We start from the raw sequence: 27,600 nt of genomic DNA, 5'->3' as shown, positions 1-27,600 counted from the left end.
TATTTGAACCAATTTTTTTTAATTTTTTTTTTATGGAAAGAAACATCACAATCAATGTAAAGATTTTTTGTAAACAAAGCATGTTTAAAAAAGTTAGAAACAAATATATTCTGACAGTTTAATCTCAATAATTGAATTGATTCATGTAAATCTACAATTCATACTGCCAAAAGGCTAAAGGTTAAAAGGTCATGGTCCTGAACAATAACAAGTACACAAACTCGTCAACGCCACCAGTAAAAACATCACCACACAATATAAAAACACAAAAAACATATATCAATGATTTTATGTAAAGAATTTATAAGGTCACTCCTCGAAATATAATTGTGGAGCTTCCAGTGTATGCTCAATCAATAACATGATCCATCTTTTTGAGTGGAAGGACAAAAGCACATAGCAACCCTTTCATGCATTTGGTCGAGTTTTATGCAAAATAAACTGTGGGTTAATATGTATAGATTCCAAATAATAACCCACTTAAGTTTCGGCTGGAAACACCAAAGCACTTGGGCTCAGCCTTCATCAGGGATATGTGATACAATTCTTCTGGTGCTTCTTGTGTACCAAAGAGAGAGCTGTATGCATTAAGTGTCTCACAAGCACTGTTGTGCTTCTAGTGCATGCTGCATGCAAGTCACCGGCTCTGAAATTCGACCATTGCTTACAGGATGTGGTAGTAGACTATCAAATAGTCAGAGGTATGAACACAATAATGAGTACTGTTATCCTTGTTGCAGTCACAAGGATGTAACTGCAGTGGCAAAGGTTCTCTGAAATACATGAAGCAATTGAGGTACCAGCTAAATTACAACTGAGCTGGTGCAGAACTATCCCTGCATTGTGTCGGTTGAGAGCCAATGATTATGTATAGACGGTGCAATCATTAAATGTATAAACAGAGATAACATATATCGCTAAGATCAACATGAAGCAAGGATAGGCTTTCTTCCCTTTGTAATATGGTTATCTCTGGGGAAAGACACAAAGATACAGAGAGCCAGAAAAAGCCTGCGTCCTCTCTAGGTTACCTCTTCCCACACAAGACATCATTGACTTGTCTTTAACATTCTTCAATGTGTCCTCGAATCCAAGGTTTTTTAAATTGCTTTTCACAATTACCCATAATTCCAGATGTGGAGATTGTATTACCTCTGAGAGAATATCCCACAATGTACAAATGCTTCACAGTCCACCCATATTTTTACAATTATCATTTCAATTTTAACTTCACAACTTTTCAATGGCTATAAGAACGCCTGCATCCTCTTCATTGCTCCCAAAGTTACCCAAAGAAGAATGGTTTTCTGAAGTGTTAAGTCATGTCTGGATTTCACCCTCACAATAAAATGAGGGCCACCCGATCAGGCCCAAAACTGGCCCACAGAGAAATAGAACCAAGTTGAAAGGGCCAGCACCAACATGGCAATGCGGAATAGTTTAATGGCGTAGCACACTGGGAGTGGACGTTCTAATCAATGTTATGTCTCAATGTACTTTAAGCACGAGTTCCCACACATATTCCGATTAAAAGCACCCCAGGTACAACCTGAACAACTTGTGAAATGCTACAAATTAGGATTTGTTTTGTGGGTCGCTTTCTCTGTTGCCCATAACTGTCTTTATCTCAGCATGACCCTGAGCATAATGCAAATGCAAGACTAGAGCCAGGTGGCCAACCCGCCATTTTGGGAGGAAGGCTCACTTTAGTAAGTCTGTCCACTCCAAATCATAGACATACCCATATCCCCAGTAGCCATACAAACTCCTATAAAGGTGACTCCCATGAATGTATGTTTAATGTTGTTGTGATTTGTAATACGCTTTGCTGTGCAAATACACTGTTTAGTGACTGACACTCCCCAAATGTCCAATGTTGCTTCCAATAACCCTGTTTCTTTTATCCAGTCATCTGTCCAGCTGTGTGCATTTTCTATACATCAGAGTATACAATTTTAGCGAAAACAACTAGAGTTATCCAACAAAATATCTCTAATAAGTACTTAAATTCATAACCAAGGAAAGTATAGATATATTGTAAATGGAATCTATGCATTACCTGTTGCAGTCTATGTGAAGCACAAGTTGTGAGGCGCTAACCGACAGCGCAATCTTGTGCCATTGTCCATCCGCCAACCGGTATGGGAATGTCTCCGTTCTTGACTTTCCATTAAATCTGTAGTGGTAGCGGATCTCATCCCTCTGGCCACTGCTCTCCAGTTCAAAATAGCTGCAGGTGAAGCGAGATAATGGACGTTTTTAATTATTGTACTTTGGGTGAGAATTACAATTTTTCAAGACACAAATATTAATTGGATTTAACCTAATCAATTAGCTTGATATCGCAGGTACACCGCATCTTTGAGGCCAAGGAATTTCGTACAACACAATGTATTCTGACACAGGTATGTGCTCCAATGTCTGTCCATTAATGTATGTGTGTATTTATGTATTTGCTTTTGATGTGTATTGCTAAATCTGCAAGGAGCATTGTTTGTAGTGCAAAAAGGGAAGGCCGCTGGGGGAGGACATATACAATAGAAAGGATTTACAACAAATCTGACAAATTGCAGTCCTTGGGACATTCAGATCAGTAAAGTGCAAAGAGGAGGTGAGGGCAAAGAACGGTCATTGAAAACCAAGAGGGCTGTGAAGGGTGGTAGATACCTGTCACTCTTCTGGGATTGTGTCCAGCTGAAAGTGTCAGGTACAGTCCATAGTGTGTTGCGGTTCTGAGTGAGAATTGGTGTGTACAGGGGGCGGTTGCGAGCAAACACAACAGCTCACAGTGCTTTAAAGTCTGTGGTTCTAGGGGTTAATGAATAAGCATAGTTAGGGAGAGGAAAGGGTGAAACATTGCAATCTGCTAGTTCTTGATGGTGGCGCTGCAGTACGCATTTTTGAGGGGATTAACATCTGCATGATGTGCAAAGTGAAGGAGGATTGTAAATGCAGCGTTGTAGGGGAAGGTTTGTTTTAAATGATGAGTTTTCAACTGTCCTGTGTTTTGTGCATTACCTATGCTGTGTGGGAGATTGCTCCAAAGTTGGTGCCTCCACTAGCAATAGTTCTGCGACCAAGTCCCTGTGTAATGCAGCCAGCTACAGAAAGCCGTGTGCGGAAGTTTATGCTAGGGCTCTTGGTTGGTCATACCTTTTCAAGTAACTGTTGAGAAATGTGGGACCAATCCCTAGACACGGCCAATTTATGATATAGAGAATCTTTAAGACAATGGGCCTCATTTTGACTCCGGCGGCAGCCGTGCCAGTAAATACTGGCACGGCTGCCGCCGGAGTCATTAAATTACTGGCACCCGGCAATGGGGACTTAACGGGCATTCCAGCCCCAGCGGACCCGGTAAATCCCCATTGCCAGGTGCCGGTAATAATGACTTCCCCTTCCCATTTGAGTCCTATTGGATTAGATTCAATGGTAATGGGGAGGCCGGATGCACCGGCACCATTCATGAATGGTGCCGGTGCATCCGACATGGCCTGCTCGCAGGTGCCGGTCCGCCCACCAAGTCAGACCTGGCGGGTGGTAAGGCACCTGCAAGCAGACCTTGTAGTTTGCTGTTCCGGTAACAATGGTACCAGCAAGCTTACGGTACCATTGTTACCGGACCGGCAATATTATAATGAGGCCCAATGTCTTTCCCCAGAGAGAACCACTGCAGCATTCTCAAGACAAGGGTGATGTAGTCATTGGGTTTATTACTCAAGATAAGCCATGCCAACTTGCTTTGTATAAGAATTAATTGGTGGTCTAGACTTTTTGCTATGCCCAGATATAAAATGTTGCAGTAGCTAACCCCTGTGATCACCAGCGATCTTGCTACTTCCACTGGAGATGCAGGCATAGAAATGTAAAAACAAGCCTGAGAAGGTGGAGGTGGCAGTGACATTATTTTGCTTGGTCTCATTTAAAAAAGAATTTTAATCAAAAAGGCACTTAGGTTTTCTTATCAGCTACTGGGTAAGGGGTGCTATCTCAGCTACTGGACGAGGGGTGGCTATACACTGTGAAAAGCCATTTGAAGAGGACGAGTATGGAATGCTCGTGTCCAGGAACATGATCTAATTGTCTGCCTCATTCAGAGGCATATCTCAATCATCCAATCCTTTACTTGTGCCAAACAAGTGGAGATGTTTAGCGAGGTGGATGTGATATTCTCCAACGTAAAGATATTGTGTATCAGGAAAACAGGGACGGGCAATAGGTTTGCGTACAATGTAATCAGTCTGAACAATAAAATACTTCTATATAAGCAAGGTAAAAAAGAATTCAGAGTCTGAAGGTTATCATAATCAAAGCTGGTAATGGTACCACAAATCTTGACACATCTGTTCCAATTGGCAAGGTTCAGAGTTAATACACTGATCAAGGCTCCCCATCAAGGAAAGGGTGGTCTTCAAAACCTTGGCCCTAACACATAAATGTCTTCATGTTCAGGCTCCTTTGTATCTAGCACAAAGGATCACCAAACAAACAGCGTCCAGACCTTCAAGATCGGCCTATGCCAACCACATCACGGTTCCTCACACGCGCAGAGTGCGTGCAGGAAGCACCAGCTTCCCTACAATGGCAGCAACCCTGTGGAACAACGTCCCAGCTCAGATCAAATCCATCGACTCTCACACAGCCTTCCGCAAGGCCCTAAAAACCAGGCTCTTTATCTAAAGAGCGTATTCCCATGAGCTCTGTACTGCATATGTCACTATGTAAAAGAAACCTATCTGTACTGCATTTGTTACTTTGTATAATCCTGTTAACAACTGCAACGTATCAAACTGTGAACAACTGTAACCTAACAAAATGTATCAAAGCATTCTCTCTTGGGCCGCTTATTGTAACCCTCAAGCAAGCCTCCTTAAGGTTCCTTAAAGCGCCTCGTTGCCTGTGGGCTGTGGTGCGCTCTACAAATACAAAATAAATAAATAAAAAATGATATTATGTATTCAATTAAATCTAAGTATTGAGTCACTTAATGAATTGCCAGTGCAACAGTCTGGGCAAACCAACACATACAATGTATTGGTTGTCATGTACAGCCTGGGTTCCTGTGGCATAGCTCAACTACTAAAGTGACAATAGTTTCAACTTTAGAAAGGACGCAGTGTTATGCTAAACATGCGTCACTTTCACTGCATATTCCTCACACTTTTACATTCCTTCTTGCACAGCCTATATATTAGATTTTTTACATTCCTTCTTGCACAGCCTATATATTAGATTGTTTTGCTGGTTACACTCAATGTTGCACTAGCAATTTAATGAATCTCTCGGATTTAGTTGGAAAACAAATATTGATTAACCCAGAACTTTGGGAGCAATACGCGGGATCTTAAATAACGTGTGCATGGTCCACATCCATTTGAATGGCCATTGAGAAAGGCACAATGATCTCGTTTTTTTAAAAAACATTGTTATAGCTCTATTTAAGTACTTGGCATGACATACAATACCAACATGTCTGCATGCAACAGGGTAACATTCAATGGGCATACAACATGCATTTCATACATTTCTGCATAGGTTTGGGTTGTCACATAAACTCATAGGTTCTAACCCTCCAAAACAATCCAACAGTATAGGACTCATTCATCACAGATTCAGTGCTATTCTTCTGAAGGAAATATGCTCGGTAATACATCCATATGTCTCTAGGCTAGCCAGCCGCCAATAGGCATGATATATACACCGATTTTTGTGTTGGAGCCCTAGGTGTGGAACCGATATATACACATCCTCGTTACCATTAGCCCACACCAGCGCCGTCTGCCAGTATTTGAGCATTGGGGGCGGGGGTATGAGTCCACCAAAACATTTTCGTTCTGTTAGCCAGTAGAAACGGAATAAGGAGAAACGTACATATTGCCCTCCTCATCGTGGTATAAGAGCCCAGAAGGGCCCAGCAGGGGTCGACAGTTACACTCTGACCCACAATTAGGGATACCTCATTGCATATAAAGTTCCAATATTGGGCCTGATTCATGGAACATTTTTCTATGGTATTGCGCCATTATAAAACATTTACATGAATCAGGCCCAATTTGTGTGTGCCACAAGCAGGTCCAGAACGTATGGAAATGGTCCACCTATAAAGCACATCCATGTCTGATCCCACATTGTTTGTATAGAGTTACTCCCTGTTTCGTGGCACTCTGATCCCAAAATACATTTCTTGTGATGACCCTAGGCCAGGTTAAGGTATTGAGAGGTCTATGCTGTCTGTTAGTGGTAACATCTCTGACTTGGCCTAGTTAACGACCAAGCCTAAATACTTGTCAAATTAAATCACATTGGTCAATATCGGTGGCAGGTTAGTAGCTTGGTCTTGGTCTCTAATGTATATCAGCACATTGTCTGCATAAAGCAACATTATTTCAGATGAACCCTGCAGCCTAATTCCCCTATGTCCATGATCATGTCTTAGCAAGTCGGCCAGCAGCTCCACTACCAGCTGGAAGAGCAAGGGGGAGAGGGGCATCCCTGCCTTGTGCCTCTGCCCAGCTGGAAGACCTGCGACATCCAACAACCTACTCTAAGCCTAACCAGCAGTTGGCTATACAGCAGTTTGTTGCAAGACAATATGTACCCCATACTGCTCCAGAACCGTGAAAAGGAAGCTCCACGCTGCTGAAACAAATGCCTTCTCTGCTTCCAGGGCAACACGTACTGCCGATAGCCCAGAGTTTATTTGGGACATGTTAAACCATGGCGCTATTAGCACCATGGTTGGTGCCGGTGTTGTAACGGGTCCACCATGGTTCAATGGGGAATTACCACCCCATTCCAAGGTTGGTGGGCGGTAATTCCCCATTGAACCATGGCCCTTCCCCATTCCCATTTCCCCCCCATAGAGCTGTATGGGAATGGGGAATGGCAAATTGCGGTACCGTACTTAGCACCAAGGTCCCTTTGCGGGTCCCTACTTTAACGGCTGCTGTAGACCAGCCGTTAAGGTCGGGTCCCGCAAAGGGACCTCGTAGTAAGGCGCTAAGTGTTTAACGGCGCTGCAGCCTTTTACGGCACCGTTAAACACTTAGCACCAGGGTCGTAATGAGGCCAATGTTGTAGACATTTCTGAAATGCAGTGCTGTGGGGCGACCAAGTATGAAGCCGACTGATCAGGATGGATTATGTGGGGTAGATATGGTAGCCATTGTGAGGCCAGCACTCGTGCAAATATCTTCCTGTCAACAATTAGAAGTGATAGAGGGTGGTACGATCCTCTCTCCTACCGTGGGTTATGGGGTTTCGTAGAAGCATAATTACTGCTTCTCTCAATTTTTTGGAGAGTGTCCCACTTTCCAGCAACTCATCTCAAAGCTTAAATAGGTGAGGGCATAGGGCTTGTTTATATTTCTTATAGCATTCCACACATAGGCTATCCACCCCAGGTGCCTTATTTTTTGGCAGCATGTCAATGGCTGCAGGTCTGTCTTCTAGTTTAATGGGCTCATCTCGGTTCTGTGCATCCTCTTCGGACAATATTGATATCAGGAGCGCTTCCAGGAAGGCCAGGGTCTCCACTCTTGTCAAACCTGATCGACGGTAAAATAAATCCTTGTAGTACTGGAAAAAAGCATCTAAGATATCTGCATGTCCGGTACAACATTCCCCAACACCGTTCTTTAATGCTATTGGCTCTTCACTAGACTAGTCCAAGTAAGCTAGCTTCTCCAGGGGCTTACCAGGTCTATCAGCTGCTCCACCTCTCCTGGCCATGGCAGGGACAGAGAAATAGTTCATCTCCCAATGAGCCCATTCTCAAAATGTGTCCAGCCCCTTCCTAATGTCCGCCACGAGCCTTGCATCTTACAGTGTGGAGTTTCGCTGCTCAAGGACTTTCAGTTCCACTTCTACTTCTCCATGCTCCCTACGATTAGTGTGAAGCACCCCAAACGCCGTACCCATGGCCTCACCCTGAATGTACTCCTTAAATGCTTGCCACAACATCCTCTCCATTGACACTGAATCCTGGTTTGTTTAAAGAAACATGTTGGTATGGTGAAGGATATTTGCCTGAAATTCTGCATCTGAAAGTGCCAATGGCTGAAACCTGCACGGCGGCCTGCACTGATGCACAATGACCGATGACAAGCCTGAGAGGTAAGTGGTCTAAAAGTGTGTGTGGGAGGATACTGCAGTCCGTAAACTGACACCACCCAATAACCAAAGTCCGAGTACATGGTATGCGCCGAAGAGTAGAATGTGTATTTGCATTTCATGCCATGCATGTATCTCCATACGTCGAGCCAGTCCCTGTCTGCATTGCCCACCGGGATCGCCCGAGCCGAGTTGGTGAGAGTTCTCATAGATGTATTAGATCTGTCTAGCCAGATGTCTGGGATTGTGTTGATGTCTTTGCTCCATAGCAGCAGTTTGTCTGGCGACACGTCACATTTGCAAAAGATATAATGATACAACTCGGGGTCAACAGCATTAACAGTACAATACACAATGAGATATCCCCCTTGTGTCACTGATAGACGAGATATGACGGATATTCAACCATCTATGGAAAAGTGTTAGGACAGCCCTTGACTGTGCTGAATAGTCTATGAAATATCTGTACTTCCATCACACTTTAACAAAAGCCTGATGTACTGCTCTGTTAAAATGCATGTCTTGCAGCAGTGTTACCTGGGCCTTATGCCTCTCACTGTAAGATAGCAGTTGTTCAGCCCTCTAGCATTCCGGCTCAAGAAAGTCACATCCGCCAATCTCTTCACATTGTTATCGCCCATTTCTGCAGTGCAGCAGCACATGTGACTGAGCGAGTAAGCATGCAGAGCTTGCTAATGCAGGTTCGAATCCCGGCAGGGCCAAACTCAGCCTGTCATCCTTCCGAGGTTGATAAATGAGCACCACACACTGTGGGTAATAATAAGCAGCGCTCAGATACCTCAGGGTTCGTAGCGCTATATAAGTGCCAAATTATTATTATTATACACTTGTGTATAGGTGCGTTACAAATACCATATAATATCATACATACCAGCTTATCAACCCTGCATACCAGACAAGATGAAAACAATGCCAAGTGTTTTTAACTTTGAACACCCCATTCAACTGCTTGCCTCCCTCCTCTCTCATCACATCCCCAACCAGTGTGATGCATAACAATGCAACTGTGTGACAAAGCTCAGTGTTGCGGACTCGCATGTAGAGAGGCTCTGTCTTGCGGCATCTCGCTTGCACGACGGCACAGCCGAGGCAGCCCCACACTATCAGTCAAACAGAACACACTGAGCAACAGGCAACGTCCTATTTATAGCCATTCCAATTCACTCACTGCCTGACAAGGGTATGCTCCTTTCAATAAACATAACCTCCTTTTCCGGCACTGTAAAGAAAAAGGTTTGCTCCTTAAATTGAAAATGCAGTCACGCCGGAAAAAGCATAGCATACTTGATGCATCTGACACGCAGCACTGTTTCGACACCAAGGAAAGTTTTGCCCTTGTTCTGAACTGTGATGGAGAAGTCAGGGTACAAAAAGATTCTGCTGGACTCATAGCAGAGTTGTCCCTACTACCTGGCCTATTGCAACAGTAGGTCTCTGTCTCTATAGATCAGAATACAAACAATGATTGGCCATGTGGGGTGGGCCGGCCTGTGCTTCGGCGCCTGCAACCGATGTCTGCGCACCACTGTGAAAAAGGGTGAGAGGTCTGGGTTGCCTAGTATTCTTCTTCAACAAGTCTTCCAAAAAAGTCTCCATTCTGGCCTGGTATTCAGCCTCTGGAACCTCCACTATGCGTTTATTATTCCATTGTGACAGCGATTCCAGGTTGTCGCTTTTGAACTGCACAGTGTTCAGTTCTCTGTGCAAAGTGCATAAGGTGGATTTCATTCCTGCAAGTCATCTTCCGTCTTGCTAATTCTTTCTTTCTTAACACCAGTAATTCGAGCACTTTCCAAATCCAGTTTCGTCTTCAGTGCACTCAGATTAGATTTGATATCGTCAGGCTTTGTGTTCACTGATGCAAAGCCCTCTTTCATACTATGATGAATTTGTCACAAGCCTGGCATCTCCTTATTATCAGGGATGTAGGGCGGGTGTAGATGTGCTGCCTCTGCCGGTGTGGCCTTAGGGGTTCTGTCTGAGCAAAGGAAGGTGGCCAGACTACCCTGTTTTTTACCTATCGTCGGGCCCATGTTGAGAAAGTGATCACCGCCCAAAATCACTGCAATATACTCAGGGCCTGCAATAGCCCAACTCCACAATGTGCAGACAAGCTTGGTCAGCTCAGGTGGTCAATCTACCCTCTCGGGGCTGCACAGGTAATTCAGAACGCTTGTGGGCACAGTTTAGCAAGGCAACCTCGGTACCACCGGCAGGATGCAAAAGGATCGCCCAATGTGTTACGGAACTTGTCTACTATGTGACTGCCATGTTGGTCCACCACAGCGCCCCCTTAAGGATCTTGGTTAATGGCTGTTTGTAGTCATTTAGACGCCAGGTTAAAAGAATTGTGATGCCTGGGAAAATAAATGGATCCCAGGCTCGGACTGGCCTACTGAGCAATATGCCTATGGACGAACCAGAAACACTAAATGCTCGTGTGGGCCAGTTTGTTTGGTCAAAGTAGGCTACTTTGGGGCCCAATTTGCAAAGTAGGCGACTTTGTGGCTCAATTTGGCACAGTTTGATGAGTTAATTCACTTTGCGGCTAGTAGTTTTGCCCTGTGTTGCTGAATAAATATTCTTTAACATATACAATTTGCAACACACTTTATCAACAAACTCCCAATTGGTTACTATTCAAAAAGTGTCACAAAAGGAATGAATAACCATTTTCAACGGTGGGGAACTTTTTTATTGGTGCCCGAGACAATTGTATGGCCCAGTCTGACCCTGCTGTATCCAGTGGTACTCCCTAACTGTTGGTAAAGGGCGCTGTGAGCAGAGGGCCTGTTTTGATGTGTGCTTCCCTCACTTGCAGAGAAGGAGGTAATCCATTTCAAGGCCGCTCCTGAATGCATGTTACTTTTTGTAGTCGTTCCAGCAAGATGTGGATGGTGACTGTATTGAAGGTGGCCAGTGTGTCCAGGAGAAATAGGATGTGTGGGGCGTTGCCCAGGGATGTCAGGATGCTTTCTTCCATGCCAAGCGGAATGGATGCAGTGCTTCTGGTAGGTCTGAATCATGACTGGCTGTCGTTGAACGCGTTCCTGCATTCACTGCACTCCCGCAATCGATGGCAGGGCATCACAGGTAGTTTACAGATAAAGGGGGTGTTGGTTATAGGGCGGAAATTGTACACATCATTCGAGAAGTAGCTCTTACAGGCATTTTGTGAAATATGCATTTGCGAAGGTACTTTTCATCTGGTTAAAAGGATGATGTTCTATTCTCTTGTGCTGGAGGGGCACGGGCACGATTGTTCACAGGAAGTGTACATTTTTACAGCACCTTTAGAATGTCATCTGGCGATGTATGCTTGAAGGCTAGCGGGGAGACATGCCAAGGAAGGAGCAGGCGTAGCCCATCTGGGTTGATTCTATGTATTTTGCTTAGACCTGCACCGGAATGGGTTACACCTTCTTGTTGACAAATCAAACTATCAAGTGCAAAATAAGGTAGGTCAAAATAAAGTGTGTGTGAGAGCGTGAGCGGGCCTAAGACTAGCATAGGCAAATGTGTAAACAGGAGTCCCCCCCTCATTAAAGCTAAACCGACTGAGCAGTCCATTAAGAAAAATAATTGGTGAAAGGCGGAAGTTAATATATTGTTTAGCTCAGTGGCAACGTGCTCGCCTTGGAAGCAAGACGACAGGCCAGGTTCGATCCCTCGGTCCGCGATTACGCGTTATAAATAATGTATCATTTCATTTAAACTAATGCATGTTCTTGTCGTCATCAGGTGTAATGTGTTTAACAGAAAAGCAATATGTGTTCATAGTATGGTGACTATGAAGGTAAACTTTGTTTTCCTCCACAGTGTTATTCATGGGACCCACCTTGACTGGCCATGGCTGCCTTTCATTGTATCTTATGACTAACACCCATATGTTTGGATTAATTGGAGGGAGATTCCATTTATACTCCAAGCCAATGGAAAAATGGTCTGCTTCCATCTGAACAGCACTGTATGTTCAAAGAGTAGGCTCAGTTTTTTTCGGTTGACCTGCAGTTCAGTTCAGTTTAAATGTAATAGGTTCTTGAGTCACACAGTGGAATCACACATTATTGTATAAATGAGAAAGCTCAAGGGCGTAGGACAAGAGAGATCATATTTTTGCAGCAGAATGGAGAGATCAAACGTCCCCTTTAACAATGACATGTAATGACAGCGTCCTACTTCTTTTCACATCAGAGTTAACACAAATTGACATGGGTAAGTCTCGGCTGGTTTCCTCGACCCAAGAGATAGAAAGGAACATTATCAGGTCAAGCTTTTTTTCTCTGAATCACAGTAAGTGGCCATGGCATCGCATCCCAATCTCTGAATTCAGCCACTTTTGCGCCGTGTGCACAGCTTTCAGAGATGTCTATGGGAGACACACAAACACTCAGGGGCTTGCATACACATACGCACCACTGAAGAGAGTGATGGTGTCCCCTTCACGATTGAAATTAGTTGCCATTAGTGCAGTGCCAGTGCAGCTGCAGTTGGAGCCCTGCTGACTGCATTTCCACTCGGTAGGTCACATGTTCAGTGCTTGCCTCCTGGGCCAAACTGTGCTTCACAAGCTGGAGTCCCCTGGCAGGGATGACTCTGCCTTTCAACCTTCTAAGTTCGATTTATCGAGTGTAATTCAATTGGGCAATAACAACATCTATCACTATAGCACTTGCAAGCATCATACATGCAGTATAATATGGTATGAAGTGTTATACAGGAGCCCGACATATGTATACAAGGGCACCTCAAATGGGCACGACTGGGCATCATCCCTCCAGTAGAGCCTCCGGTACATCCACAGATAACAGCAGAGACAGCCCATCTGCACAAGGAGGAGGATAGACAGTAGAAGAGTAGTAGAGGTTCCTTACTCACCCGAACTCCCTGTACATAGCACTAGTGGTCCCTCCTACATAACTGTTAAAGCTGTGAACACAGCACAAAAGTGACAGAAAACAGAGCCTGTGATGCTATGGACCTGATTCATGGCATTTTTGACACGGTTCAAAGAGACTTTGCACTGCTGAACAGTGACTTTGAATCCGTTGAACCATGCAGAACATGCTAGGAACCGGGTCCTGTGTGTATTATGGTATGGGTGCTCACAGGGTTGTGAGCAAAGTGCAGGTGCATACAGGCTGTGATTGCACTAATGCCTTCTTCATACACTTCATTTAATGGAGCCAAATAGACTAATGGCTCGCCACCAGCACACCCTCACATCACTACTCCGTTAAATGCCCCCAATTGTCGAACATTTAAGGCTGGATTAATGTCGGACACTGATGCAAAATGCTTGACCCACAGAGCACGGACCAATTCCACCCCTAGCTGCCTAATTTCCTTTATGTATATTTACATAGGCCATTTTCAAAAGCGTTATGCAAGAGTGGGAAATATTATTCTTTGAAGTGTGTCAAATTATTTGCAGAGAAGCTTTGTACAGCACATGATTAGGAGAGATACATGTGCGGTAGGATATACTCCTATAGAACTTTGACATCTGGACAGGAATTAGCATGCTAAGTGAAAGCAGAATCGAATTTAAGGGTAGGATTTGGCAATAACCTTTAAACACTATCCAGGAAGCATTAAATGTGTGATTTCAAGGTAGATCGAATGCCTGATCCCCTGTTGCTTGGAAAGAAAGGATACTGTGTGCCATTTTTATTCTGAGATAAAGCGATGGTATATGTGTTTACAGCCTTTTGTTCAATCTGTCTAATTTTAGTGAATTTGTAAGGTGAAGTTGGGGAGTGTGGCAGACATACTGTCGTCAGTGCATAGTCTCTTTTCAGCAGTGCAAAGTCACTTTTCAGCAGTGCAAAGTCACTTTGAACCGGGCAAATATTCCATGAATCGGGCCCACTGTGCACATCTCTATTTCCCATTCCGCCTTACAAATGCAAGTGCATTAACTTCAGCATGCATATCCATGCTGGCATTAATGAAATGGATTTCTACGGAATCCACCAGAAAAGAACCTAGCAAAAGCATGCAGATTCTGCAGGAATCCATTGTAAATGCCTCCCACGGTTGTTAATTTCATGAGACATTTACATGTATCCACAACATGGTGGAAAAGTGAAGAGTCTAGGCGGAAATAGCCTTTCTTTGGGCCTCATTACAAGTGAGGCGGAACGGGTTAACAGGCAGGGTCATTTTAAGCACTTTTGGGGCCCCGGGGCACAGACCTCTTTGTAGCCCTCCTCCACCGAACCAAATGAATGAATGAAGGGACCCAGAATATTTGATCACGCACCCCCTCGTTACCTTCACAACCCATAGCTTCATATGCTGCCTCGCAGAAATCAAAAAGAGCCGTAGTGAATGCACAAACTATGTATTACACAGTGAACACAGATTACAGGATGAATTGATTAGAGCAGAATCTATTTGCCAATATGAGAGGCAATAGGTTTGGAGCCTCAGCACCATGCCATAAAATATCCTAAAGTGTGCTATTTAAGTTTGGTGAACAAAGGAAACTGACTTCTTTAGCTCAGGCAGCCTTGTGGGGCCCTCCTACAAGCAAGGTGGGGGCCCAGGGCAAGTGCCCCTTTTGCCCTCCCATAAAGACATCTCTGTTAACGGGACCCGCTAAAGGAGGCGGACCAGTTAAACCCGTTCCGCCTCATTAAAAGCTCCCCTTGCGGGACCCGGTAAGTAACGCCGGGTCAAACCAGGCGCGCTTACTGGGTCCCGCGAGGGGAAGAGGGAGCAAACAACGGACTGCTCGTAATCGGCCCATTGTTTGCTCCCTCCCCCATTCCCATTCAGCCCTATGGGGGCTGAAATGGGAATGGGGAAGGTCTGGGCCCAGGTTCCTGGAGGGAGGAATTACCGGGCCCTCCGAACTCGGAATGGCCCGGTAATTCCCCATTCTGGGAGCCCGGACCCGGACCCGATTTTGGCGGCAGCCATGCCGCCAATAGCAGCATGGCTACCGCTATAATTGTAATGAGGCCATTTGACTTCTCACTTGTCCACTATATTGTGGAAATTACAAATATTACACAAAGGGGGCCTTTTGCACAAACATATGTGAGGAATCAAAATGGCCCCCACTGACACTGCTACTGTGCTCCAGAAAACACACCGCATTCACATAGACACAGACTCCAAAGATAGCCAAAATTGCAGCTTAATTCCTAGCTCCATCATCCTTGATCACAATTTAGAAGTGAAGATGATGGATTGTTATCTAGCTGTCTCAGAACTAGGATTTCTGCCACGAAAGCTTAGGGATATTTTTCGGAAAGGAGTGACTTGTGTGTTTCCCATCTGAACAATGTTGGTGAGGTATAAAAGACCAAACTGTAGCCAGAACAATCAGAGTGGGGTTTATACGAAAATGTGCTGCCTGTTTACAAATGACTGAAAAAGGCTGGTGTTTGGCTGGATCTTGCCTTAACAGGTAAATAACAGCCCCCCACCTTCACCTGCCCATGAGCAGTGCATATTTGCATTGTCCGAAGAGGCCTAAGATTGCTCTTAACATGTCCCATCATCCATAGGACCTGGAAATCGGGACTGGGGATGGCGATCTCACAAACCAACTAGTCAATCCCTCCCAGAATCTCCAGAACATAAGGAAATGACGGGGAGTCCGGAAGCAGCCACCCCCCCCATCACCTCACCTTTCTTTCCTTGATCAATGCTGCACAAGAGGCCAGTGGGGAAACGGGTGGTAGAAGCAGCAGTGGGGTTAGGCATAGTGAATGAGCAAAGAGGAGCAAATGGGCTTTTTCTCTCTTCTCCTTCCACAGATTTGACACGAACATTGGTCCAACAATAACACTAACAATTGGCTTAATCTCCCAATTCTTGTTATTTTATCAATGTTTCAGGACAAATCTTCAAACAATACTCTTCAGCCAAGCATGCCACAATATAAACATACTAAATGGGACCACATCCCCTTTTCTTTGCCCATTACGGGCCATGATTAGTTGATGTGGTTAGGCAGGCATTGTTGAGGCATTTGCGAGGTAGTCCTCACTTGCCTCCGATTGCCAGCATAACCTTAGGGACTGTTGCCATTTCCTCCTATGCTCTCGTCATATGATAGGTAATTCTAGAATGTGCAAACTATATAGCATATTTAAACTTTAACCACCAAAATCCTGGGTAATCATATCATTGTCAGAGCACTATCAAAAGTCCAGGTACTAACACCATCATCGGGAATTCCAATGAAATACCCAGGCAAATGCTTGGGTGCTGCTACCTCTATTGCAAGGTCCTGTTATGAAATGTGCTGATAATCATATCATTGGCCAGATATTGTGAAGCTGGAATTGGGATTTTTCATGCATTTTTCCCAGGGAATCTTTCCTTTACCTTTTGGTATAAAATGGGTGTAGCATGGGTCAGTAAGTATGATACATGTGAAACAGGAGTAGAAGTAAGTCTGCTCTGATTATACCATGATCAAAAGCTACCTGTGCACCATCTGTGAATTCATGTATCTTTTGAAGAACGCGAAGGTCAACATGACTATCAAATAGATGTGTCCCTCTTTCAGGGAATGAGATCTGAAATGTTCACTGCCTGTCCTGGCTGCTCCTTTGTGGTCCTAGCAAAGTTCCAACGGCATGCATGTATCTGTCGGGCTAAAAAGTACCTTGGCAGCACCAAGATAGACACATCTCTATTTCTGCACTAATATCTTTTTTTTTGAAGATTTGGGAATAATTTTTCTGATTTCTTTGAGTTTTCCAAAAGCCTTTCCTTTTATTTGCACCATTGCAGAGAAATTATAGGTCACAAATTGATATAAAAAAAACAAAATGTTTATTAAATTTAGATGCAAACTGAAATTATGCGGGTTTGGATCTTAACCATGTCTGAGCTAACTTTAACCTGATGAGGAAGAAACAGGAGACGCTGGGAACAGAACAGGAATGCAAACCCGCTCGGAATACAGGAGAGACCCATCAGGAAGGAGATAAACCTGGTTCTGAATCTGTCTGACCAATCACTGGAAGACATAGAGATCAAGGTACTGAACAAAGGCTGGTCCTTTCCACCACACATAAGGGCTGACTATACTAACTTGCTAATAGTCACCTTTAAGTTCATTTGGAAACTGACATTTTAAAAAATGATTTCCGAATATGTATCCCATCATAGAGGGGGATAGACTTTCTCCCACTATTCATCCACTAACAATCAGAACTATAGAGGTCACACATTCACTGCTCTCACTGGAAGAAAATATAGAACTCCCACACAGGGATCTTATCAACCACTTAGGTATACACACCAGCACTTTGGTCGACTTGAAACCCAAATCCAAATGTATGTAAGTGACTTCAATCCAGCATTCCAACTAAATCAATGCCTAGTATGGGATGCACAATGGAAGCCCTTATTTATATATTTTTATGTCAAAGTTCTTTAAATCTGGATGATGAACCCTTATATAACGCCCCTCTCTTTGAATCTCCCCGACCTCACTGAGCCAAGAAGTAGGTTTGTTTGCAAATTAAAAGGTTTATTTGAAGAATTGAACAATATATAATACACTTTTATGAATAGAATAATATCTGAGTAGCACACTTATGAATATGTACAGTGAGCAGCAATGGGTAATATTACAATATCAACAATCGCTTTAATCAGTTGGGAGTAGGAATAGAAAGGATAAGGTAGCAGAGAATACTTCATATGATTCAAGGAAATGCAAGGATGGGAAAATGCAACACAGAAATAAACTTGATATGGTTTCAATCAAAAGACAATATGATCACTTTTTCCCTTGTGACTACTCACCCCCCCCACTATGCAATATGAAGAGATGGAAATGAGGGCACACAGGTTTCAGGAATACCATCAATAATGCAGTTCAATCCCAGTTCCCACAGCAAGCTTAGAGAAAAAAGGTATGATTTTAAACACAGGTCAAAATGCTTTTGAATGTGATTGCAATGAATGGGAAAATATGCTAAAATGATTTTAATTCACTAAAGGAGATTCAGGATAAGTGATAGTTACTTTGGATTGGTTCAGGTCCACACTAGCAATGATTAATGAATGATTATCCGATTAAAACAAAATCCAGCAGTTGGAAACAAGAAACAGCTATTTTGATATGTGGCGAAATTGAGCTAAATTGCAATTCGTGGCAATTTTTCCATGTGCAGGAAACACGATTACAGCAAAACTATAAGGAATTAGTTAGAAAGCTTAGGATCTTAGCTTCAAAATGACAGTTAAGTTTCGGTTCTAGGACGGTAGATTTTTCAGAAACAGGATCAAGATTTCAAAAATGACAGATGCGCTTTAAAGATTTACCAACAAGGATAGGCTTATACTAAGGAGCTATGAAGAAGCAAGACACTCAACGGGCAGCCACCAGAACAGCGGCGCCTCCGCTCTGATCTCTGTCCATCAAAACACTTGTCCCTCTTCAGAAAAATATCAGCGCAAAGATGATTATTGCTACAATTTATCAAGAATTATGTGGAGGAGAGTAGAATTTAGGATAGACAACAGAGATTCAATAAAGCATTTCTGGACAGGTTCAAATGAAGGGAATAGGATTACTTTTAAACTAAGAGATTGGTTATGTACAGTTCTAGACTAGATACTCACTCCTATGGCTTTGGAATGGAGTGGAATGGGCCCCGCAAAGATCTGGTCAAGGGTTTAGCTGGGATTCTCTCTTGCCACCGGACAGGTCTCCGGCACTCTGGTCTCAGCACAGCACTGTGGTCTGCGCGGCATCTTGAGCTGGATCTGACGGGTTCTGGGTTACAGCTCTGCTCTGCGGGCCTGGATCTTGGTTCTAGCACAGGGTTCTTGGCTAGAATAGCAAAACAGCACAGCCCGGCTGTTGAATGTGAGAGCCCCTTGGAAGTTTAGGGGTTATAATCAGGTTGCTAGATTTTTAAGGCCTGCTGGAAAGGGTTCAGCTTTTGGGATTGAGCCTTTCTGCTTCAAGTTCTGGAGTCTGGATTCTAAATTCTGGACTATGTCTGAAGCCTGGATCTTCCTGCAGGGTGCATCGCCAAGAAATCAATTGAGAAGTGGAAAGTGTGTCTGTTCTATCTGTCCTCTGCAGTCCCTATTTATGTATTTCCCAAAGTGGATGGGGAGGCTGATTCTACAATGCCCAACCCTCTAAGGATCTGATAGGTTAGAGGATTCCCTGTCCCCTGATTGGAGAAAGGATCAGCGTGTCATCCTGTGTCATCTTTATGGCTTGGGGGATAACACTCCCCTTTGTCTCTGTACAGTATATCTGATTTTTCATAAAACACATATTTACAATATACACAACTTGTTAATATTACATAAATTACATGACAGATTAATTAAGGTACATTTCTGTTCAACTCTCATCTTCCTAAGAGCTTTGGTTCAGAAATAACCACTTTTTGCGCTTTTGGTGGGTTTCTCAATATTATTTCTGCACCAATTGTTATCCATGCATGCACACCCCATCTGGGCGCATTTCTGTAATGTTTGATGTTCATAGCATAAACACAGTGGCTACAATATGAATAATTCCGGGGTTTGGTCTCAGAACATCGCACGGAGTCCAGCTTAGTCTTCAACTGTGAGCAAATTTTTCATTTTTTCAATCTCAAAGTTTCACATTTTGGTCAGTTCAGTGCAATTTGTTATAAGCATTTTTCTAAAACATACATGTGCTGTGCTTTCTGAATCCACACAATGGTTTGTCTCCACCTCCAATGTCTGGGCTGACTCAGAGGTCACATGTCCTTCTTCCTGCTAGCAATTTGTTGTCTGTCACACCCGAATTAGCATTTTCTATTCTGCCCAAGGATTCCTTTGTCTGCACTGAGAGCAACAGACCAGGGTGCCACTCCCAGTTCCTTTTGACACCAGCCTGTCAATTTCTTAGCCAAGGGCAGGGGGAAGTCTCCTTTGTCCAGGCAAAAGGTGTGGAATTTTTTTGAACACAGGGTGGGAAACATTTAACTCTGAAACCCAATGTCCAAAAACTGTCTTATCTTATAAAATAACTCACATTTTTAACACATACATTAAACAATGTCTTGCTTCAAGCCTTTACAGTTTATAGTTTTAAATTGTATCCACCTCTTAGCAAGTCTTTCTTTGGCATAGTTTGGGCTCAATGTACAACTTTACACAAAATGGTTTTAAAACACTGGCTTCTGGTAGAGGTGAGTAACGGTATTACACCCATTTTTGACAGGTTTCTTCCAGCAAGCAATCTTCAAAAGTGGACTTGATCAGATATAGGTACACTTCTGTGGACCTTATATTTATGTAGATTCTTGCGGGAGAATGATGTTGACCACCCAACAAGGAGGTTGGATCTTTTGGGTGGTTTGTGAGCCATGATTTGTGCAAATTTGACACCAAATGAAAAATTGATTTTTGAAACCAGCTCAGTTTCTTTGGCAATGATTTTGCTCTGTGAGCAGCCAAATGATGGGTTTTGGCAGTGGTCTCCTGTGTTATCACTGACATAGGCAAAAGTAGAAGGTGGCCTATTTTTCAGGTTTTCACTGCTCATTTTCTAGTGGTTTCTAGCGAGCAGCATGCTTTACGGCGGCCATTATGATGTTTCTGCTGCCAGCAATGCACAGTGATGTTGCAGCGCTTGGATTAGTGGGTTAAGACATCCCACAGGCCCCCCTCTTGTGATGGCCGTTGATCTTCCATCAATGGAAATTCGCAAGACTGGTGTGTCAGCCTCATCTCTCCGGATTCCACACATGTTAAAGTTCAGCATCTTTTCCTCCATCAGGGGTGGATCAATTGGTTCTCCTCGCCAGTCCTGATGGGAGTATTGAGCGATACTCCGGGCCCCTCGGATATTTGCTCCCTGTTCCCTCTTAGGTCAGTCTCCATGGTTTATCTCTCTCTCTTTCTCTCTCTCCCTCTCTCTCCTAGGAGGACAAAGCAAAAAACATATTTGTAGAAATGTCCCCACCACTATTAATGTAGTGGGGCGGACATATACATTTTATAAATCAGAAGACATTTGCATTATTGTATTTTATAGACTATATGTGGAATATTTTAGGGTTGGAATTTTATGGATCTGGAGTGGCCCCCTCTGGGGTTCCAGAAGACTCCTCCAGTTGCTGCAGAGTGTGCCTAGAATGGCAACATTTTAGCTGATTAATATGGACCCACTTATCTTCCCCTTCTGCCAAACTGCCTTTCGGGATGTGGATCTAATAGGCGACTGGTGAGATCTTGTCTACAATATCAAAAGGTCCCTTCCAGGTAGGCAAAAATGTTCGCTTTTTGGCCTGGTTCCTTTGGAAATTATATAGATAGAACCAGTCTCCTACATTGTATTCTTTCCTGGTAGTCTTTAAGTCATGGTGGGTCTTCATGCTGTCGGCTGATCTTTCTAGATTTCGCTGAGCATAGGCAAAAGCATGTTGAAGGTGTTTTCTTAAGTTTTCAACATACTCATGAGTTGTGGAGGCATTGGTCAATGTCTGCTCTTGGGTTCTATAAAGCAGATGATGGGGAAGCACCATCCTGCGTCCAGTCATCAGCTCAAACTGTGACATTTTAGTTGCAGATGAAGGGGTAGATGTGATGGCCATTAGGACAAGTGGTAATCGAATATCCCAACTTGGCCCAGAATCTGCAACACATTTTTTTAATATGCTCACAATGGTTTTGTTGTATCGTTATACTGCACCACTAGAGGCTGGCCGGTAAGCAATATAACTTCCTTTTAACCCCAAGTATCTCCCACATCTTTGTCATTACTTCATTGAAATGGCTACCTCTGTCTGACTCGATCCTTTGGGGTGGTCCAAAACGCGAAAAGATGTGGTTGATCATCAGGACAGCTGGTGTTTCTGCCTTGCAATTTGGGGCCGGGAGACATTCCACCCATTAGTAAATAAGCATGTCACGGTCAACATGTACTTATTTCCCCTAGAGGAGCGAATCACAGGCTCGATGAAATCTACTTGCAAATCTGACCAAGGCAGTGTCATCCCTCTCTTTTGGAGAGGCGCACTGTGTGTGAGGGATGTTGGCTGGAATTGTGCACACACAAGACACCCCTTCAAGTATTGGTCGAGGTCCTGACCCATATGTGGCCAGTATGCAACCTCTCTTAAGATTTCAAGTGTTGTATGAAACCCCCTATGAACGGCGGTGGCCACATCATGGGCGTGACTTAACATCAGGCTTCGGAATGAGGTAGGAACCACCCACTGATCATGGCCAGCTAGGGATTTCCTCACCAACAAACCGTCTTGGATTCGGAACATTCTTGGACATTTCATCAACACTCTGAGTTCCTCTTTCCCAATGTAATCGGTATCCGTCAGGGGAAAGTTCTCAGGGTCCTCAATGTGTTGTAAAACTTACCAATTATCGGATCCCCCTTCTGAGCCGTAATCAAATCAGCATCAGGGGTCTCCTTACTCCATTGTGCAGTTGAAAGATCATTGTGAGGATTTGTCTGGGACCTAGTGATAGCAGTGACCTGGATTTCCCCCAACAGGGACTCGATCTCTATTAGATCCCCTTGGATGGCCCCAGTTTTGGCCAGCTGATCAGCTAAGTCATTCCCAGTTTTGTCTGGTCCCTCTACTTTAGAATGACCCTTGATCTTTTTCCAGTAGATGGTCATCCCATTCGAGGTGACCAGATCATCAATATTTTGAATTAACTTCCCATGTTTCAATGGTTTGTTGTTAGCACATAACATGCCTCTGGGTTTCCAATTAACCAGGTGCTCCACGAACCCATTCCGTAGATAATCCGAATCTGTGATTATGACCAGTTCGTGGAGTTGATGTTGGACAGAAGTGAGGATGGCTTGATGCACAGCCATCAATTCTGCCAATTGACTACTTCGGTGACCAATCTTGTACCCAACAGAGGGTTCTGGGGACTCATTCACCCATGCATTCCCTACGCCAGCCACAAGTTCTTTTTCCCCTTTGTTGTCAACATGGTAAGAGCATCCATCCACATAGACAGTGGGCATTCCCTCACACTTGTCTTCTTCAAAGACTTTGTGTGGGGAATTGAGGTATGCCTCCATGTTGTCCTTGATTTTTAGACTTTCGTCCTCGAGACAGTTTTCTCTGGCAAAATCATGCAAGTAAGCCAGACCTTGCGCACAGGGACTCTTCTTGTTTTGGCCATAACTGACCTCCACAGGAAAGCCTTGCATTGACATAATCCAGAAGTAATTCGGGAATTACTCACATTTCCGGCCCGGATTCTGTCACTTTGGAGATATTGCAGAGGCTGGTGTGGAGTCTCCACTATGATGTGTTCCCCCTGGATAAACGGGCGGTAATTCTTCAATGCCCACACCGTTGCCAGGAGTGCCTTCTCACAATCGTTGAATTTTTCCTGCAGAGAGGATAAAGTCTTACTCACATAGGAGATTACTTTATTGACCTTGTCATGCTGTTGGTATAATACTGCAGTCAAGCATGTATTAGAGAACCCTGTCTCCAAGAAGAACTCCTTGTTTCTGACAGGGTAAGCTAGACAAGGCGCTTGTGAGAGGCTTCTTTTGAGTTGTTTTACTGCCTCGGCTTGTTCTGGACCCCATTCCCACTTGACCACCCCTTTCAAAAGATGAATCAGGGATCTGGTGATCTTTGCGTAACCCTCAATGAACTTTCTGCTGTAATTAGTCAGTCCAAGGAGGCTCCTTAGTTCCCGCAGAGTTGTAAGGTCTTTCAATTTCTGGAGTGCTTCCACTTTCTATTCCTGGGGACAGAGACCCTGAGGAGTAATCTCATGCCCCAAGAAATTGACACGTGTTCTACACCACTGTGCCTTTTGGAAGGAGAGTTTTGCTCCTGCGGCCCTCAAATGTGTCAGAACATAACGGATCTCTGCTATGTGCTCCTCCACAGTTGAGCTTTTGATGAGGACATCATCTACATAAGCTAGGTTACCCCTTTCACCCAGGTCGGGCATGGCCTTATGTAGATAAATGTTGAACTAATTGCCGGAGTTGAGGTATCCAAAGGGAATCTGGGTCCATGTGTACTGCTGTCCCCCAAAGGTAAAAACCAGCTTGTATTGGTCCTCCCTACTGACAGGTACAGTCCAGTATCCATTGGTCAGGTCTATTGCAGTGAATACCTGTGACCCCTGGATCTGGGCCAGCCCTTGGTCAATGTAGGGAAGAGGCCATCGGGAAGTATGGATCCATTTGTTGAGCTCCCTAAGGTCGGCGCAGAATCTCCACTGGCCGTTTGGCTTCAATATCCCCAGCACCGGATTATTGAAGGTGCTGTGGACTGGACGGATTATCCCACGGGACTCAAGATTCTTAATGATTTAAGTAAGGGACTCCATTGATGCGAGAGGCAATCAATATTGTTTCACTAACACGGGAGTCATACCAGGGTCCGTGGGAATTGTTGTTGTGTGGATGTCGGTGCGACCACAGTCATATGAGTGCACCGCAAAGAGATCTTGAAAATCCAAGGAATCTTGTTTCAACTTTTGCTTCTGCTCCAGAGTCTCACAGGCATCAGCTAGGTTGACTCTCTCTTCAATCATCTGCTTGAAACCTGGAAAGACTTCTGGTTTCGCTATCTCAGCGGCCTCCTCCAGCTGGGTGGAGAAGTCCCTGGTCAAAGTGTTGCTTTGGAGTGGTGACTTCAGGTGGGAAAGGCAGCCCTCATGGACCTGGAAAATCACCTCATCCCTTCTGAAGTCACAAGTCACATCTTCATTGCCATAAGGACAGGAAATGTACACCAAGAAGTTCCCCCCATGCCGGGTAAAGGTCCTGTCTGGTGTCGGGTTGTCATCACTGTCACTGTCAAAACAGTCCTTGGGGATTGGTCCTAACAGTTCATTTCCTAAATCAATGGAAAAATGTCGGTCATCAACCGCCATTCCAATAATGGTGCCTGTGTCTAGAGTGATACTCTTTAAGTCGCTTTTATCCACCTCTATTGGAATGGTGTTATGTTCTACATTGACTAGTGCTGTTGGGTTTACCCCTAACCCTTGCTGTTGGAGAGAAGCATTTAGATGAATATGGGCATCAGGGTTTTTCAATTTTTGTCCTCTTTTAACTTTCACTTCCAGGGAGAATTGTCAGGTCCTTTCTGGGATGGTGACTTCCTCTCCAATCTGAATTTCAACTGCATAAGGTAGTAATTGAGCTGACCTAAATGCTTTCTCTGGATCATCAAAGCCCATGGGATTATACGCTAATCGGGACCAAGCTTTGAAGTTTATTAGGTCCAAACTAATGGCAAAGCGATTGAGAATATCACTGCCTAAGTAAAAGGCGGCAGTGATGTCTCGCACGACCCAAAAATGATGGACTATGCTCTTGTTGCCTATGGAGATTTTGAGCATACACCTGCTTGGCAGGAGATGTTTGGAATTGGGTGCTTCCAGATCAATTTCCCATTTGTCTATGAGTCTAAATGTGGAAATGGCTGGGTCTTTTGGGAGTTGGCGGAACATGGCTTAGCTGATGAAGCTCTTACCGTTGTTCACACACACTCGGGCGAGGACAGAGTCCTTCCCTTCATTTAACTGAATTGGGATGAACAACTGCTCTCCAATCTGCTGAACATCAGCCAGGCTCTGAGCTGATTTCACATCTTTCTGGACTATAGGAGTGGGAATGTCTGATTGTGGATTGGTAAAGAATTTCAGAGTGTTTCCTTCCAGTGTGGAATACCACCTTAAAATGGAAGGAAGGTTGATTTTCAGAAATAGAGAGGACCCCCCATCACCAGTCTGTTGTCCTACTGCTATTACTGTCACATCTGGAATTTGTTTGTTTTGGAAGTGAAATTCTACTTGGTCAGATTTTTGTTCAACCATGTGGCATGTGTCGTTTAAACCAAGATGGTTGACATTCAATTTTATGGGTTGGCTAGTCTGGGTCCAGAGGACCTTGTTTACACAGTCTATTAGGGGTGACAACCTTCTCAGGAGGTCATTCCCTAGTAAACAAGGGGTGCCCTCTGGAGTCACTACTATGACCGGGTGTTTCACCTTGTGTCTCCCAATTTTAATGTCCAAATCCGCCGTCGCCTCAATGGGAATTTCCTTCCTGTCAAAGTTCTGAAGTTGTCCAGGAAAAGAGGTGAGAGGAATTTGGTAATTCTCCCCCCTTCCTGAATTTAGTTCATCAAAGGTCTTTTTGGACAGAAGGGTAGCTTGGGATCCAGTGTCCACCAGTGCCAAAATTGTACCCTGCCCCTGTACTTGAACCGGGGCATAGTATCTTCCCTCCTTCTCCGCAAGGGGGAACAGATAATGAACATTTTTGGACAATTGGTGAGCTAGTTTTTTAGTTTTGGACATACAAAGAGAAGAGATTTGGGCAGAATTCTGTGGAGAGTCTTGGGAATCTGCAAGAAAAAGGTGGCAACTAGCAATGGGAGAAGTTTTGAGTTCCCCTGGTTCCGGTTCTGGGCCGCCCCCCCCCTTTTTGGAGGCAGTCACCAGGATGGGTTTGAACCAGGGGATTTTCTTGCTGTTGGTTCTGGGGTGGGATGATGAGTGACGCTAGCTCAGTCCTAAAACTACCTAAAACTATAGGTCACAGCCCGTGTGGCCATTGCAATTGTTGTGCACAAACCAGCAGATCAAAAGATATCGATCTAGGTCTCAACAAACGATGGGAACAGAGAGTCTTGACAAATTGTAACTCAATGATGGTAGTGTATGCCATCTGGTGCCCATGTAATAGATTGTACATTGGTAAAACCAAAAGGAAAGTCAAGATTAGGATATGTGAACACACAAACTGCATTAGGAATAATACCATTAATGCACCACTAGTGGGCCACTTCACAAGTTTGGGACACAAACCCGAAGAACTTAGGTGGACAGTAGTTATGAAAGTTGAACAAACTCAAGATTCCAACACAGACAGACATACATTGAGCGTACAAGAACAGAAAATGATTTTCTTAACGATAAGTTACCCGCATTGACTAAAGGAGAATATTGACTGGAGTGTATTTATTAAATAAACACCTCCAATTATATCTCCACTAATGATTGCCACTGAGCAGGGTATTTTAGGATTAAGTGTGATCTGTTAGGTCTCTACAAATATTTGGCATACATCCTTGAAACATCAGGCTGCGGCTGCTGTAAGTGTCCTCATTTTTCATTTTTCATTTTTTATTACCCATTTAGTGAGACTTTATAGCTCTTAGCATTTTTACATTTCTCTGACCCTATCATCTGCTATTCACCTCTGACACTGCCATTACTTATATTGACTAGTGGCACAACAATAGGTGCACTTTTACCCCAGGAGTGGCCCCTTCAGCATAAGTACCCTATACACCTTGCGCTACCTAAACAAACGCCTTAGGGCCAGACTTGTACCAACCGATCATTGAATATATGCTGCATCTCGCAGCCATTATGCTTCATACATGGCTGCGTTTCGAGACTTGGATTTACGAACGACTTTGTGCATTATATTATAGTCGATTCTACGACTCTCTGTTGCGCGTCACA

At 44.0% G+C, this 27,600-nt stretch overlaps 1 protein-coding gene across 1 annotated transcript in view; it reads right to left on the bottom strand.

Moving 5' to 3' along the window:
* NELL1 (neural EGFL like 1) overlaps nt 1-27,600 on the bottom strand; it is a 6,602,686-nt gene that overhangs the window by 5,570,802 nt on the left and 1,004,284 nt on the right. The window contains exon 4 of the mRNA XM_069623485.1: nt 2,060-2,230. Coding sequence (XP_069479586.1) covers nt 2,060-2,230 — 171 coding nt within the window. The remainder of the gene's footprint in view (nt 1-2,059; nt 2,231-27,600) is intronic.

This window comes from Ambystoma mexicanum, chromosome 11, assembly GCF_040938575.1.
Source record: "Ambystoma mexicanum isolate Mex_15411 chromosome 11, UKY_AmexF1_1, whole genome shotgun sequence".
NCBI lineage: Eukaryota > Metazoa > Chordata > Amphibia > Caudata > Ambystomatidae > Ambystoma > Ambystoma mexicanum.
This window is presented reverse-complemented; position numbering and strand designations above follow the sequence as displayed.